The sequence below is a fragment of the Bos grunniens genome, chromosome 22, assembly GCF_055505025.1.
Source record: "Bos grunniens cultivar Pamir isolate PY7600 chromosome 22, Bosgru_T2T1.0, whole genome shotgun sequence".
Lineage (NCBI taxonomy): Eukaryota > Metazoa > Chordata > Mammalia > Artiodactyla > Bovidae > Bos > Bos grunniens.
The window spans coordinates 17092061-17108200 of record NC_141186.1 but is presented as its reverse complement, the minus strand read 5'-3'; the positions used below and the strand labels follow the sequence as shown (position 1 = coordinate 17108200).

General features: G+C 51.1%; 1 protein-coding gene across 16 annotated transcripts; it reads left to right on the top strand.

Moving 5' to 3' along the window:
* Positions 1 to 4234: 4234 nt before the first annotated feature.
* Positions 4235 to 15474, top strand: IL17RE (interleukin 17 receptor E). 16 transcript variants are annotated; one of them, XM_086366379.1, is made up of 16 exons: positions 4235 to 4347; positions 5547 to 5562; positions 6125 to 6247; positions 6869 to 6966; positions 7227 to 7386; positions 7481 to 7620; positions 8523 to 8591; positions 9678 to 9744; positions 10706 to 10881; positions 10962 to 11009; positions 11098 to 11146; positions 11328 to 11479; positions 13132 to 13200; positions 13679 to 13730; positions 13813 to 13911; positions 14396 to 15474. In XM_086366379.1, the coding sequence occupies exons 4-16, from the start codon at positions 6949 to 6951 to the stop codon at positions 14950 to 14952; spliced, it is 1656 nt and encodes a 551-aa protein (XP_086222505.1). In that variant the 5' UTR covers positions 4235 to 4347; positions 5547 to 5562; positions 6125 to 6247; positions 6869 to 6948; the 3' UTR covers positions 14953 to 15474. The 16 variants fall into 16 exon arrangements, 15 of the variants coding, with proteins under 15 accessions (XP_086222505.1, XP_086222497.1, XP_086222495.1 ...); XM_086366371.1 differs by lacking the exon at positions 4235 to 4347 and adding an exon at positions 4894 to 5232 and having other exon boundaries at positions 11331 to 11479; XM_086366369.1 differs by lacking the exon at positions 4235 to 4347 and adding an exon at positions 4894 to 5232.
* The last annotated feature ends 666 nt before the right edge of the window (positions 15475 to 16140 follow it).

Genomic DNA, 16140 nt, shown 5'->3' with positions numbered 1-16140 from the left:
TTTATTGCTTGAAAGATGAGTGTCCCTTTGCTCTTACCTGCTTGACTTTATCATGTCTGGATGACACCCAGATTCTAACTGTGGATCCCTGCCCTCCAGAGTCATTTTGTTCTATAAACATTCTATGTATTCAGTCTCTATTAGGTACTGGCAGTACTTCTGTGTACGTAAGTTTTAGACGTCCTGATTATCTTGACAAACTCAGTGTGTCCTGAACTTAACTCTTTGCCTTCCACCTCATATCCATTTCTCTTTCTGCCTCCCTGTGTGCTGATGAGTATACCAAGAGCACAGCTCCGAATCATCAAGTCCCTTACTTTGTGCCCTTGTTTTCTGAACAACCAAAATTCCTTAATCCCTTTCAGACATGTCCAAAGTGTGGTCCCAGTGCATCACTCCTGATTTATCTCCTGATACCCTCGCACACTGTCTGTCTCAGTCAGGAGAACCTCTCATGAATCCCCGTATCAGTTCCATGTTTTCCCAATTTCCTTCAAAATTTTCCTTTCAAAAAACAAAAGTTTTCCTTTTCTACTTCTTTACTATTTACTTCTCTTTCGAGACCTAGTTTATATGGTAATTCTGGAGCCTTCTGGTTACTTCAGTTCAAGGAGTAAGGGTTCTTTCTTTAAATTCACATGTCACTTTAATTTTATCTTTTCTATTGACAGAACTACTAACATTTTTTTCTCACCCCTAGTAGCTAATGTATAGCGTGCTTTCTGAATTTATTGAGTGAAATAATTTGTCCTACTGTAGACTAAAGTCATAACAAAGAACTAGACTGATGCATGGGTAGGATTTGGAGAGCAGAGAGGTGCAAACGTAAATGAGTGGATAATGGAGTTATGTGCACAGGCAATGACTGCTAATTTTCAAAGAACCGGGATATAAATAATTTATTTTTTAAAAGTATAAAATTTATTTGATTATTAGAATGGTACTTTACAGTCTTGGAGCACTTCTCAAGACTCATGGAAATTAGTGTCAACAACCAAAAAAAAAAAAACCATTTGATTAATTTTAGTCTTCTGCTTGTTGGGTTGTTAGGATTCTAACTTTTCGGGCCTTTCCAATCACTTTTCCCCCCTTGCCTCATGGTTGTAGTATTCCCTGAAGTAAACAAGATTCCCTTTGAAAAGGATCCTGATTTAGTGGGAAGAGGACTGTATTTGGATCAAAAGGCAGCAGGTTCACATACCAAGATCAGCCCTGCCTAATTCACAAGAATGTTTTAAAGATCAAAAAAGCCTTGTGAAAGTGCTTAAAGAACTCTCTGTAGCACTATATAAATGTGAGGAGTGGTTATTAATCCCTGATCTTATGGAGCTAGAGGATGTAGGCATTGGAAGTACCCTTAGTGAGTATCTAGTCTGTGGGAAAGGCAGTGTGGTATAGTGGAGAAACAGTTTCTGATACTACACTGACTGAAATCTAGCCAGACGTTTTGCTTCCTTTTGCCTTGATTTGAGCCTCGGTGTTTGATCTAATATATGGGGGATCATAGTATCTACCACACATGATGGTTGTGTGGGTTCAGTAATGTATGTAAAATGTGCTCGTGCTTAGTCGCTGAGTCATGTCCGACTCTGTGACCCCATGGACTGTAGCCTGTCAGGCTCCTTCTGTCCATGGGATTCTCCAGGCAACAGTACTGGAGGAGGTTGCCCTGTCCCCCTCCAGGGGCTTATCCTGACCCAAGGATTGAACTTAGGTCTCTTGTGTCTCCTGCATCACAGGCGGATTTTCCACTGCCGAGTCATTGGGAAAACTGTGTAAGCCGTAGTATGTGCTTAGCTTAATAAATATCAAAATCCCTTCCAGTGATGAGCAGTGTTGGTGCTTCCCTCTCATGATGGAAGTCCCAGCCACTTCTCTTAAGCATAATTTCTTGCCTCCATATTCTGGAGTTTGATTCCTTCTGGAAGAGCAGGAGTAAGAAAGGGACACTTGTGTACTCTTGGTTTTTGTTGGTCTAATTGGTTGGGCCTTCTTGCCCAGGGTGCCCTGGTAGTAGGCACAGTTGCCTCAACAGATCTTGGGAATCTGCCATTACAGGAAAAGCCTAGAGACCCTGCTGCAGTTGTCTGACCAGAGTCCACACATGGATAAGGCTTTGTCAGGAAAAACGGCTGTCCAAGGCCCCCACAGTGTACTCTACCTGAGCACGTGTCAAGGCCTGCCATGACCTCCTGAGCACCTGGCTTGGTCCCCAAGTAAAGGTTATTGGAGCATGAAGTCTGGATCAGCTCATTCAGACACAAACCACAGGTGAGACAGGCCTTGGCCACTTTCTAAAAGGATAGGACCTAGTGCTGCAGGCCTACCACACACCACTGTTGCCATTACTCCAGTTGGCCACCTCCTTTTCCAGCCACAGAAGGATTCCAGCTCCTCCCTTGTTGACACTTGCTAGACAATCCCTACTCCCCTAGAAATCTGATCACTGATAACTCATTCCCATAAGATACGTATCCTTTATTCTTTGCATCTATTATGATTTCTTACCCCACGTTGTTAACCCTGCCAACTCATCACATCGTTCAGTCTAGTACTTCTGTGGACTACAAGGCCCAGAAACCACAGATCTCCCTAAAGCAGTGTGTTGTGACAGAAAGAGCTAGAAAGACATGGGGGTGAGTCCTCTCTCCGTTTTGTGTTTGGTTAAGTTACTTAATCTTCCTGGTGTTCCCAAGCCTGTAAGATGGTTTGGTAAGACTGACCTCAGGGGTTATAGACCAGTGGGCCAAGCCCATAGCCCAGAATCTGATGGTAGGAGCTCAGCAAAATGTTGGTCTTCCCCAGGGTGTGCTGGAATTCACCCACTGTACTTTTTAAACTCCTTTTTGGGAAAGGCTCCACAATAAATGAACTAGCAAAACAAAAAAATATAGACCTCCTTTTCTCCCTCCTTTCCCTTATTTTCTGTCTCTTCTGCCTTTTATACACGCTCTTTTTCTTCCCTTTCTTATGTATGTATATGTGTCTCTGTTCTTTCTTTTCCACTTCTCCTCCCATACCTTAGCCAGAGTCAGGGAACAATTAACCAAATGTTAAATGTTTTCATTGTGAGAATCAGAAGATGAACATGAAAGTGTTAGTCTCTCAGTTGTGTCCAACTCTGTGACCCCATGGACCGTAGCCTGCCAGGCTCCTTCTGTGTATGGAATTCTTCAGGCAAGAATACTGGAGTGGGTAGCCATTCCCTTCTCCAGGGAATCTTCCCAACCCAGGGATCAAACCCGGGTCTCCTGCATTGCAGGCAGATTCTTTACCATCTGAGCCAACCGGAAAGCCCAGAAGATAAAAGGAGTCAAAAGTGAAAAGTGTTTGAGAACGGAGCCAACTTTCTCACTTGGTGTCCCCGGCACTAGAAAACACATTATCTGTATAGATCTAAACCATTGTGGGCTAAGTGAAAAATTAGGGGGAAGACTCCGTAATCTATCTGAGCCACCAGGGAAGCCCAAGAATACTGGAGTGAGTAGCCTATCCCTTCTCTAGGGGATCTTCCAAACCCAGGAATCGAACCGGGGTTTCCTGCATTGCAGGCAGATTCTTTACCAACAGAGCTATCAGGGAAGCCTTAGTATGGCCATACCACCCTTTTCTCCCTTCACATCTTAGCAGTTTGCTTGCAGTGATGGGCTCCAAGGCCAAAAGAACTTAGGCAGGCAGGCCCTTAGAAGTTCTCAGGAGCAGAGGAGCATGAGGCAGTGGGAGGAGAGGCCCTAAGGATGGTAGAAAACGAACCGTGAGACGCTGGCAGAATTGGAGCTCCTTGGGCTTAGAGACCTTGACCAAATCATTCTCTTTTCTGCTTCTTATTTCTCTCCTTAATTCTCACTTACCTGTCTTGTAAGATAGTTAAGAGAATCAGCTCTGAAAGTGTTTCACATATGAAATGTGAAATAAACTGCTTAGATGAAACATCATAGTTTACATTTACCCAACTACAAAGCACCTATTTCATGATATCCACTTCTAGGCACTGGAGAAACATAAAGAATAAGAAAAGATCTTTCTAAGGAACTCAAGAGTTAGTATTTTTAGGATAATGGGTACAATGGGGGTCTTCAGACAGTGGGCCTGAAGACTTAGAAACTTGCTAGAATTGGCCTAAAGACAGCTATGGTCAAGCTACTGAAAGGTACAGAGGGCTAATAACAGTGTCAAGGTACCTTCACCCAGTAGGTGTGCCCCCAACTTTTTTTCCACTGTGTGTGTCACCAAGGTGAGAGCTGAAGCAGCTCAAATGCTCCATGAGCAGGAGGAAGCCGTGGGACGACGGGGAGGGACCCCACAGAGAACAGAGCCTCGTCAGCATCGGAAACCACAGGAAACCAGGTCAGTGCGTGGGGCCCGCTCCCTCTGCTCCAGCACTCAGCTCTGAACTCTAGGGCCTCCTGAGCAGACTGTACTGATTAGTGGATCCTTGGAGCTGGAGGCCTTTTGGCAGAAGAGCCAGAAGAACAGGCCAGTGGGTCATCAGAAAGCTACTCTATAATCCTGAGAGTCAGCCGGCTAGGGCCAGGGTGCGCTGGGGGACACGTGAGCTTTATGTGCCTCCTATAGTGCTTTCTTGTTCTCTAAATAGTGCTCAGTCACCTCTGTCTCCAGCACCCGATGCACAGAAGTGCTTGATAGCTCTGTCAGCCCTCTAAGTGAGAGGATGAAGCTTGTGTCCAGGGGAGATCCAAGTCCAGGAGCTGCTAAGGGGCAGGTGCCATCCACAGGGTGTTGCAGGAGTAGGAGGGGTTAAGTAGATGCAACCTGCCATCCACCCCCTAGCCGTATACCCACCTCTTTCCTGTTCTTTGCCAGAGCAAGAGCCCCCTTGCCCTTTAGGTAGGGGAGCGGGGTTTTCTGAGGGGTAGATGTTCCCCAGTCCCTGCGCTTGGGGAAGGAATGTGGCCTGGCTGGCTGGTTGGGAACGAGGAGGAGCTCTGGGGCAGGGCGGGGCAGGGGCAGGCTGAGGCGAGGGCTCCTGCTGGCACTGCACTCCCGGCTGCTGCGCAGCAAGCCGGCCCAGGCCCTGCCGCCCACCTTCGGGCCGTGCAGCCATGCACTGGGCGCCTTGACCCTACGGAACCCCATGGGGAGCCCCAGACTGGCAGCCCTGCTCCTGCCTCTTCTCCAGCTGCTCACTGGCCTGTCTGCCTCTGCTGGGATTGGCTGCCCCTTCCTTCCCCGCTGGAGCACTCGCTGTCTACTGGCCTCCCGCATGGTAAGGTGCGCCTGCCACTGCTGGTGGGGACACCTGGCTCGCACAGGCTCATAACACTCCCCACTCTCCGGCCTGTCCTTTCCTACCACCCAGGTCCCTAAGCTCTGATCGCAGCATCAGCGTGTCCTCTACACCATCTTGAAGTGATAGCCATAGTCCCAGGGCACCGAGGGCCTGGGCAGGGTGGAGCTGGGAAGAAGACAGCCGGAGTGGATGGGCTATTGGTTTACGGGTCTCAAGCAGGGAGAACACCCCTGTGAGAACCTCTGCTAATTCTACTTCTGTCCTTTCTTTTCCCTACCTGGCCCTGTGCTTTCAGGATGGCAGTTTCACTGGTGAGTCTCATTCCCTGCCCTGCTCCCCTTCCCTGTTTCCTCCATTCTAATTTTTTTTTTCTCTACCTAAGAAGTGGCATATATCAAGGGAAAAGCACAGGGTTTAGAGCGAGGACAAGCCTGGATTTGCATTGCAATACTGCCACATACTCCACACATGGCTTCGGGCAGTGCACGGTGTCTGAGGGGTACAGCAGCAGAGTAGAAATGATTGTACAATGAAAACTGTTGTCCCTGAGCTGTGGGGAGGATTAAATGAGAGCCAGGTAAATCTCCAGGCACTCTGCCTTGACTAGTTCTTCACCAGTCAGTCGTACAATGATCCTTGCTATTTTACGGTACCTTCTGCTTTACAAGGTATTTTGCTACACATTATCTTACTTGAGCTTGACAGCAGCCCCACTTTATGAATGAGGAAGCTGAGGTTTACAGGAGTCTGTAACTTGCCTCAAGTCACTTAGCCAGGGTGTAAGTGGCAGTGCTCAGCCTCAAGTCCAACTTGTCTAAGGCAGAAGGGACCTCCTGGGACCTTACTGTCTGATTTCCTTTTCTTCTGTCACAGGAAGGTCTGCCCAGATTCCTCACCATATCCAGCCGGCCCCCCACCTCTCCCCAAAGCCTTGGTGTGCTTGCTGCTGCCACTGTCCCCACTGCTGGTGTCTGCATCTGGTGTCGGGTCCCTCGGGTATGAGAAACAGCGCTCTGGGCCATTCTTAGAGGAGATGGGAATTGGGGGAATTGGGAGTGAGCCAAGTGAGATGTATCACACTAAAAGAGATGTTAGTCCTGTTGCCAACCTCAGCAGAGACTTCAGCCATCCTGAAATAGCACACTGTGCCTACTGATAAGTTCTGTTGTATCATTTGGTGAAGGTGTTTCTCCTTTCAGCTGGTACCAGTTCTTGGGATTAAAATGTTTCAGTTCTATGAATTTACTATTACTACGTTCTAGTAAGGCAAGATCTGTCTTATAAGAAAGAACAGACAGATCTTATTCAGCTCTACATTTTTCTTGCCTACCTCAGTGCCTGGGACATACTAAATTCCCACACACTGCTTAAGAATCGACAGTTTATAATTTTTCACTGTTATAAATAATGCTACTATGAATCTTTGTATACACATAGATTTTTCTCTACTTAAGAAATTAGTTCTCTTTGGTTGTATCATAACTTTCAGGACTGTAGACGTTTGGGATCATTACCGTCCCTGATGTAAAATGATTGACTGTCCAGCACCAGGTCACATCTTCCGATAGGGGAGGGACTGCGAAGGGCCGGGTAGTAAGTGTGCTGTTCCCTGTGCAGGGCTTCAGTGGGGCTGGCTCCGCCTCCTAGTGCAGAAATCCGAAAAGTCTTACAAGTTCTGGCTCTGTAGGAGACACAGGATGCCAGCGTCTGCTCAGGTACTCTCCCTGCCAATGCCAGCCCTGCCCGATGCCCTACAGCCCTTCCCTTTCTGGCCTCTCCTTCTGTTCTCCAGTCATCCAAGAGAGAGGGAAAGCGTGGAGCTGAAGTAGACTATTCTGTCCATTACACAGTTAGGGACACTAAAGCTTAAATGTTGAGCAGCTTGCCTGTCGTGCCCCGGGCTGCTCCATAGACAGGAATAGAAGCCAGAGTTCCTGATTTCTGCCCTGAGGCCAACCTTGCTGTCTGCCTGCAGAGGAAGTTGCTGAGTAGCTGCTGCCTGTCTGAGAAGGGCCATCACAACTCCAGCCTCTCCCCAAATAGCTCCCACAAGGGGCTACGCTCCAAAAGAACCCAGCCGGTAGATCCAGAGGCAGGGGAAGGTCTCTCCAGATCCGGCTCACAAAAGCTTGGAGGTAGGCACGTCGTGTGACTGGAGATAGTGGAGCCAAGTAGTGGTGCCTGTGCTAAGGCCAAGAGACAAGGCCACCAAATCCCCCTTCTCCCCAGGACCTGAGTTCTCCTTTGACTTGCTGCCTGAGACAAGGACTATTCAAGTGACCATTCCTCCAGGCCCAGAGGTCAGTGTGCGTCTTTGCCACCAGTGGGCACTGGAGTGTGAGGACCTGAGCCATCCCTTCGATGCCCAGGTATGCAGTGCCATCTGCCCATAAAGCCAAATCATACAGGGCCGGAACCAAAGGACCTACCTATTGTACAGATGAGGAAACTGAGGCCCAGAGAGGAATGGTAATTGTCCAAGACTTCTTACAAGTCTGAAGTGCCTATCATGAAGACTTTGAACTAGAGAGAGAAGGCAGGGGGCCGTGTCTCTTGGCAGGAGAGGAAGGGAAGAGGGGGTAGAGATCTGGGACAACCATGAATGCCTAGCAAGGTGAGGAATATGGCACTTAACCTCAGTGCAGTGACCCTCAGTGAGATTCAGGTTGCCTTTTCAGTTCCACCAAGAAGTTGTTTTCCCTGAGAAAGTAATAAATTGGTTACATCTGTCTTGATACCCTTCGATCTCTCTCTCTTTTGTCACTGCTCCTCAGAGAATGAGATGTCCCCTGTTCTCCCAGCCTGTGGCCTGACATCCCACCTCAACCTCCAGTTGTCATGGATACTCTTGTATACAGTTGGAGCCATTTGCAGGGACTGATGCTGTACCCAAGTCCCTCAGATCTCCACATTTAAAATGATGATGATGCCTCCCGACATCATCGTGATGCTAGCATTTAATGCATTGAGTTGGTGCTTCTAGCACCTAGCACCCTCCCCAGCATACAGTAGGGGCTCAATAAATGTATATTCCTTTCCCCAACTCCTCCCTCCCCCTATTCCATGTATTGAGACACTTAGAGCAGATGGCCAGACTACAGGACAGAGACCCCCCTGAGAAGGAATTTGTCAGTGAAAGAAATAAGCCTCAGATAAGAGGAAAAGCAGGATGTATGGTGGGTAAGTTCCAGCTTCTTCCTGCCCTTGTCCAGGGTGCCTCTGCTCTTTCTCAGCCCCCTCTTCATCTCTCCCTTTGCTGAACTGTCCACAGAAAATTGTGCCTGGGAGCCACACTGTAGACCTGCCTTATGAATTCCTTCTGCCCTGTCTGTGCATCGAGGTAAGCAGAGGGAAAGGTGTGGATGGTCCATGCTCCACTCCTAGGCCACCCAGACAGCACAGTTGGTCAAGTGTATCTCCACTAAGTCCGGTTTTAAAAGGGCTGGTGTTAATGAGATGCTGGGGGAGACTGGTGCCAGCCTAACAATGAGCCTCACACTGGGTCAGGGGTGGAGGTGTCCTGCTGATCATGGGATATTCCTGGGGGTGATTCCAACCTCAGCCCCACCCAAACCCAGCTTGCTTTTGTTGAGACCCAGCCTCAGCCTACCCACAGAGCAGAATAGACAGCTGCCTTCACTGGGTGTCCTGAGCCATTAGGGTGAGGGCTCATGGCCACTGCAAGGTTGCATATGGCTCCAGAAGTGCCATTCCCACTAGCCCTACATGGCAGTCCTCCTCCTCTGCCTGTAGGGCTGAGGGGGCCTAGCATTAAGACTTCTTTTAAGGGACTTCCCTGGTGATCCAGTGGCTAAGACTTCACACTGTCAATGCAGGGGGGCCAGAGTTTGATCCATTGTCAGAGAACTAGATCCCACATGCTGCAACTGAAGATCTCACGTGCTGTAACTAAGACCCAGCACAGCCAAATAAATAAATATATTTTTGAAAAAAGGCTCCTCTGGGCTAGACAGAAAAGTCTGGGGGCCTTGTTACTGGGAAGGAGATGAAAGGGAAGGTACAGGCAGAGACATGTAATGAGCGCCTGCCAGAGGTACAACCACTGGATGTTGAGAGGAGAGGCCTGGAAGGGCACTTGGCAGCTTGGGAATTGCTGAGAATGGACACCTGGGAAGGCAGAAGTTGAGGAACATGGACCTCATGATTTGCCTCTTTCTGGGGCTAGGTTCTCCTCTCCCAGAGAAGAGGACTCAACCCCTCCCTCACTGATCTCGCTCCTATAGTCCGGAGTTCCTCCCCAAGCGCCTCCACCCTGGCCTGCACCCCACACGGCTGCCCCTCCTTGGTGCCCAGCCAGCTCAGACAACTTGTGTCCAGGCAAAGTCAAGCCAAAATGAGTTTCAAGTCTGAGTGATGTCGGGAAAGCCAGTCCTCTGACCTCCATCCCTGTTCCCTTCTCCCACAGGCATCCTACCTGCAAGAGGACACCGTGAGGCGCAAAAAATGTCCCTTCCAGGGCCAGCCTGAAGCCTGTGAGTGCTGCTCATGTGACTCCTGTGCACGCACACCTTCTCTCTGTCTCTCTCCCACACACACGTACATACACACAAACGCACGCACATGCACACCCTCTACACTGGTATGGGAGGAAGTCCGCAGAAAGCATGAGGCACTTTCTCTGGAATTAGTGCAGAGGCAAGTCATGGACTACCGTGTCTGCTAAATCAGACTGTTGAACATTGTCCTAGGCACTATGGGAGGTTCAGAAATATCCACCCCAGGAGTCAGTGTACTAAGAGGGTGGATCAGAAGACTTGGGCTCATATCCCAGCTCTGCTACTCATTCTTCTCTGAGCCTCATCTGTGAAATAATGATACTTGCCCTGCTTCACTTTCCAACTCCTTATGAGACTGGAATTCAATATTATATGTGAAAGTGGTTGGTGACATCTATGCATATTGTTGAGCCCAAATTGCAGAGACAGGATGCTCAAACATGACAGATGAGTAGCACCAAGCAGCCTATGGTCCACAGCAGGATTGTAACTAAGGAATAGGCTATAGGGCATGACCTGTGGGGACAGAGAAGCCCATGATGGTTGTCTCAGGGGAGGGAGAAGCCCATGGTGGTTGAATAGAAAAGGTCTCCTAAAGGAAGTGACACCTGAGTTGGGCTCAGAAAAAGGGCAGGATTTAGAAAAAAGAGAACGGAGGATAAAGCATTCCTAATTCTGAGAGGAATGTAAGAAAAGATATGAAGATTTTGAGTTTGGGGAGCAGCAAGGAGTTGGCCAGAAGGGAGGCGCAAGAAGGAGAGGAGATAGCTAAATATAAAAGGTAGTAGGAGGGGCTGGAAGCGGCATGCTCCTTTATCACATAGGCAGACCATGGCTGTACCAAGCTCCTTCAGAAATATCATCTTCTGATGCCCTGGGGATCAGGATCAGTTTCAGGCCTCCTGGGCCTCACTCTCTGCCCCTGCTGCCTGCCCAGATGGCTCAGACTTCTGGGAGTCAATGAACTTCACTGACCACAGCCAGCACAATCAGATGGTCATGGCCGTGACACTCCGCTGCCCACTGAAGCTGGAGGCCTCCCTGTGCCAGAGGCGGGGCTGGCCGACCCTCTGCGAAGACCTCCCCAATGCCATGGCTCGAGAGTCAGAGGGGGTGAGTCAGGCCTTCCTAGGGCCTGGGCGAGCAGGGCTAGGGCCTGGGGCCCTGCTCTCAACTCTCTTCTCCCCCAACAGTGGTATGTCGTAGAGAAAGTGGACTTGCATCCCCAGCTCTGCTTCAAGGTACCAGTATGTACCTTGAAGTACAGGGGCTGGGAAGGGTGTGCATGGTGCCTGGAGCTTGCTGATTTGCCATTCTTGGATTTCTCAGTTTTCTTTTGGAAACAGCAGCCACGTTGAATGCCCCCACCGGACATTCGGTGAGCCAATAAGTGATCTTGGCTGGGACCCCTCTCTCACCATTTCACCCTCACACAACTGTGGTGAAGCCAAACTCTATCCCTGCCCTAGACTTCTCTGTCAACTGCAGCCCAGCTCCTATAACCTCCCACAAAAACATCATCTCTCACCTGACGCTCTCCCCCGTCCCCCCCTCCACAGCAGCTCCATCCTGGAATGTGAGCATGGATACCCAGGCCCAGCAGGTGGTCCTTCACTTCTCTTCAAGGACGCATGTCACCTTCAGTGCTGCCTGGAACCACCCAGGCTTGGGGCAGGACAGCGTGGTGCCCCCCGTGTACAGCGTCAGCCAGGTATGGCCTAGCCAGGGTTTGGCTCCCACTGGGACCTATTGATTAGAGCACATCAGGGAGAGGCAAGCAAATATCTGACTTACAGCATCTGCTGATTTAATGACTTGATAAGCCTGTATTCAGCTGCCTCTTCTGCCAGTCAGTGGAGTCTTCGATGGAGCAATTTCTAGGCCTTTCCATTTCTGAACCAACAAGGATAAACAGGCAAGAGGCTGGCCCTCTCACTCCCAGCTGCTCTCTGACCCACTCCAACTGCCACCACATTTTGTACTGATGCCCTCTCCTGAACCAGCTGTCCTCCACACACCCCTGCCTGCCTCCACAAGGCATCGGGCAGGAGTTCTCTGTCTCTGGGAGACAGAACCCCAGGAAGCTGAAGTGCTCTTTGCAGAATACTGTGAACCACTGACAGATTCAACTCTGTCATGTGAACTAAAAACAGCTAACTAGCAGACTCTCTTCTGTGTATCTGACATAAAAACCACCATCAAATATATCCGCAAAACCACAGCACCAAGCTGACTAAGCATGGCTCGCTCTTTTCAGTTCTTTCTTATTCACATGCAGCTTGTTTATTTGTTTTATAGTCTTTGAGGGCTCCCAAGCAGACAGATGGTAGTAAATGCTATAGATTTAAGACAAAATCATGTGGGATGACCTAAAATAGGGAGCTATATCCAAGGACTCCTTTATTGCTGTGAGCTGGGAACATCATTGAGTTTAACCATGGTTTGAGAGCCACAGTATCATACCCGCTCACAGCTGGCTGGAGAATGGGGGCTGAGGAAGGGCTGGGGCAGGGGGTGGAGGGTGTTTCCAAAGAATGGAGATTGATCCACCCTAACCAATGCCCAGAACACAGGGTGAAGCCACATCCTGCCTGTAGACGGAGGGCCGTCAGTTCAGCGTGCATTTATTCAGTGCCCGCTCTGTTCCCACTCTGTAATAGGCCCTGGGAGATATAAGAAAATCATGTAACACAGCCTCTGCCCATAAGAAGCCTATTGTGTAATAAATAAGCACTACTACCAAATGAATACACACTGCACTGTGTACTGTAAACGGCATCCACCTGCATATTCCCATCTGAGGCTTTCAGTAACCCAGTGAAATAAGGATTATTATCCATTATACACAGATGAAGAAACTGAGGCTCAAGGAGGAAGGTAGTCTAACTCGATGCAAAGATCTCACTGCTAGGAACAACAAAGGGAGTGTTAAGCCTGACTTTGCTAGCTGTGGTCTCCTGACTCTACAACTTACATTCTTTCCAGTGGACAAGCTGCCCCTCCAGGTTTGCAGGGCAGAGATTAACCTCCTGGTTTGTGAGCTATTAGAGGACAGAACCAATGTCTGTGCTCACCTTGTTTCCTCAGGGCTTGGTACAGAGTCAGTACTCAGAGTATGTTTGTTGATGAGTGCCTGATTAACATGTATCTGTGCCACAGTTCAGATCTGGGAGTGATCAGCAGGATCTGGGAATGAAGCCTAGGAAGGCTTCTTGTTGGGGTGGCACTTGGCCCTAAGCCTGGTAGGATTTGAGTGGGGGTGGCGTGGAGAAGGGAAGAACACCACCTGGGCAAAGGCTCAGGGGCTGCACAGAGCCAGATTTGCCTCTGTGGAGACAGTCATTCTGCTCTTCATTCCCACAGACTCAGGGCTCAACCCCAGTGACCCTAGACCTCATCGTTCCCTTCCTGAGGCCAGGAGGCTGTGTCCTGGTAAGGAATTCTGCCCTCACTCTGCATATACACCCCTGGCATCTACGCCACAGGTGGCACATGGGGCAAATCCAGTCAGTAAAAATGTTTGATTTGGCTAGCACAGTGTTCAAAATTGGAATTAGTTGTCACCATTTAACTAGTGGGAGATGTCATATTTTTAAAAGTTGATTTCCGGCGTTTCTTGAAAACTCAGAAAGCCTGGTGCTTTGTGTCCACATTCAGACGTGGTAATTGGTGTGGGAGCTCAGTGGTGTCTGATTACTTCAGTCAGGACTTGTGCCCCTCCAGCTCCTCTTGGGTGCCCTGGTCCGCTTTGGGTTTACTTTCTGAGTTTGCCAAAGCTGGCCCAGGCGCAAACCCTGTGCTACAAGAATGCCCTCTCCACGGTCCCCCTCTCCATCCTCCCACCTCATTCAGCTTCCCCTGGGAGGAGGGTTTACCTTGGCTCACAAGGGTGGGGGCTCTGTGCCCTCAGGTGTGGAGGTCAGATGTCCAGTTTGCCTGGAAGCGCCTCTTGTGTCCAGATGGTGAGTTCTTGGGAGGGGACGGGGAGTGAGAGGGAGGCTGGGCACTGAGGAGCTGGGCTTCGCCTCACTCTGCTTGACTCAGTCTCTCACAGACGCCTGGGGCTCTTGATCCTGGCACTGCTGGCCTTCACCACTCTACTGGGAGTTGTTTTGGTTCTCACGTGCCGGCGTCCACTGTCAGGTAAGCTTACTGGGAGGTAACTTGGGGACTTTTTTGGCTGCTAGGCCAGTTGCCCTCTCCTTGCTCCCCTGCCCAGGATGCCTTCCCAAAGAGCCTCCTCCCTGCTGTGCGCACCCGTCCTGTTACCAAGGCTTTTAGCCTTAGGCCCCCTAGTGGGCAGAGATGGTTAAAGCAGGACAAAGGTCCCTCTGCCGGTAGTTCTCTGCGGCGTCTCTAGGCAAGAGGCAAGTGGGGTGGCAATGCAGCTTGCGCTGCACCTGTCGCCCTGGCCCTTGCCTCTTCCAGGGCACCTTTATCTAAATTAGCCCAAAGGTGCCCTATAGACTAAAGCTGCCTTGGGTACCCAACCCTGGCGCAGATGAGGAACAGGGAAGGTGGAGGGGGGGTGAAGTTCAACCCTATCAGGTAGCCCTGAGGCCTGGGAGGAGAGGGCTGGGTTTTCCTTTAGCCCCCCACACTGCTCATCTGTTGCTCCTGCCCCCAGGCCCCGAACGAGCGCCGCCGGTGCTGCTGCTGCACGTGGCTGAGTCTGAGGCCCAGCGGCGCCTGGTGGGAGCACTTGCTGAACTGTTGCGAGCCGCGCTGGGCGGCGGGCGCGACGTGATCGTGGACCTTTGGGAGGGCACACGGGTGGCACGCGTGGGCCCCCTGCCGTGGCTCTGGGCGGCTCGGGCACGTGTGGCGCGGGAGCGAGGCACCGTGGTTCTTCTGTGGAGCAGTGCCGGCCCCAGCCCCACGGGCGGCCCGGATCCTCGCGCTGCGCCCCTGCGCGCCCTGCTTCGCGCCGCCCCGCGCCCGCTGCTGCTGCTGGTTTACTTTAGTCGTCTCTGTGCCAAGGGCGACATTCCCCCGCCCCTGCGCGCCCTGCCCCGCTACCGCCTGCTGCACGACCTGCCGCGCCTGCTGCGCGCCCTGGATGCTCGGGCTTCTACTGAAGCCACCACCCGGGGCCGCTTCGTCGCCCAGCCGCGCCTGAGGGGTCGCGTGGAACTGTGCCGCAGGCTGGAACTGGAGGCCGCCAAACTTGCCGACCAAGGCTGAACAGAGCTCAGCGCAGTCAGGATGTCTGTGACTGCAGGCCTAGGGGCACTGGCTGGAACCCCCTCACTCAGCGTCCCCGCCCACTCCCCACGTTCCCCCAGTGTCCAACCTCTTCCTCCTGCTCATGCTTCCTCAGAACCCTCAGGGAAAGTCTCTTTTTACAGAGAACGCCCTTGACCTCAGTCCTGTGGTGGGTGGGGATCATCACACTTCCTCTCTCCAAAAGTTCCAGAGAATAGTGCACGTAGGCTCCAGTCCACACCGGAGAGCTTAGGGCTTGGGGAGGCAGGAGAGATGGCAGTTCTGACTGGGAGGCGCCTCCAGACGAGTGCGGGCGGAGGGGGATCGGTGGAGAGGGCAGAACACCCCTTTGGGGCTAAGGATCCGCCTTTTTCAGAAGGAGGCCCTGCCCACAGATGGAGGGAGGGAGGGCTCTGGACCCAGGGTGGTGGGGGCAGAAGTGGGACAGTGGGGACTGAGAGAAAGATGAATAAAAGAAAACATGATGGGTAAGCTAAGAAACACAAGGCGCCTCTTCAGTGTGCCCAGGGTGCTGAGCTGGGGGAAGGGCCAGCATTACCCTACCCAGGGCTGGTTATACGTCATTCTGTGGGCCCAGATCCTCTGTGTCCACATCCACATCCACGTCTGTCACGTTCTCACAAGCAGTGCCTCTGAAAAGGCAAAGAGGGATCTGGAGATCTTGATCCTCACTGTGATTCTTCAGAGAGAATAAAGGAAAACGGGTGATGTGGGTCCGTGGTCACGCAGCTAGCCTGTGGCAACAGCACAATTAGGACCCTTTCTTCCTGCCTCTGGGGTCCTGGGTTCCTCCCCTCCACCCCACACTGCAGCATAAGCCAAGCAGTGATGAGAAGTCCACTTTCTAGTGCCTTTAGAGCTCCTGTCCCACAGTGAGGCCCAAGGAGAATGTGGGAAGGGACCTGGAGTCCCAGAGTCATATGGGAAGTGAAAATGCCCCAGGATTGCCCAGAACTCTCCTCCTTAGGGACTCCCAGAGTGAGTAAGAGCTCCCTTACTCACCCATTAGGCCACCACCCTCTTCAGGGGCCCCTCCCAGCCAGGTGTCAGCAGAGAAGGAGGAGGAGGAGGGGAAGAGGAGGAGGGACTGAGCCACCACCACTCCAGTCCAGGGCTGCTGGCTCCCAAGTCTGGTGTTGGTGGGAG

Excerpts from the sequence above, each read along its gene's own strand:
- IL17RE (XM_086366367.1), top strand. The coding sequence starts at position 4,909 with ATGTGGCCTGGCTGGCTGGTTGGGAACGAGGAGGAGCTCTGGGGCAGG. Across the intron at positions 6,248-6,868 it reads TCTGGTGTCGGGTCCCTCGG|GGCTTCAGTGGGGCTGGCTC; the intron begins GTATGAGAAACA and ends TTCCCTGTGCAG. Across the intron at positions 9,745-10,705 it reads CCAGGGCCAGCCTGAAGCCT|ATGGCTCAGACTTCTGGGAG; the intron begins GTGAGTGCTGCT and ends CTGCCTGCCCAG.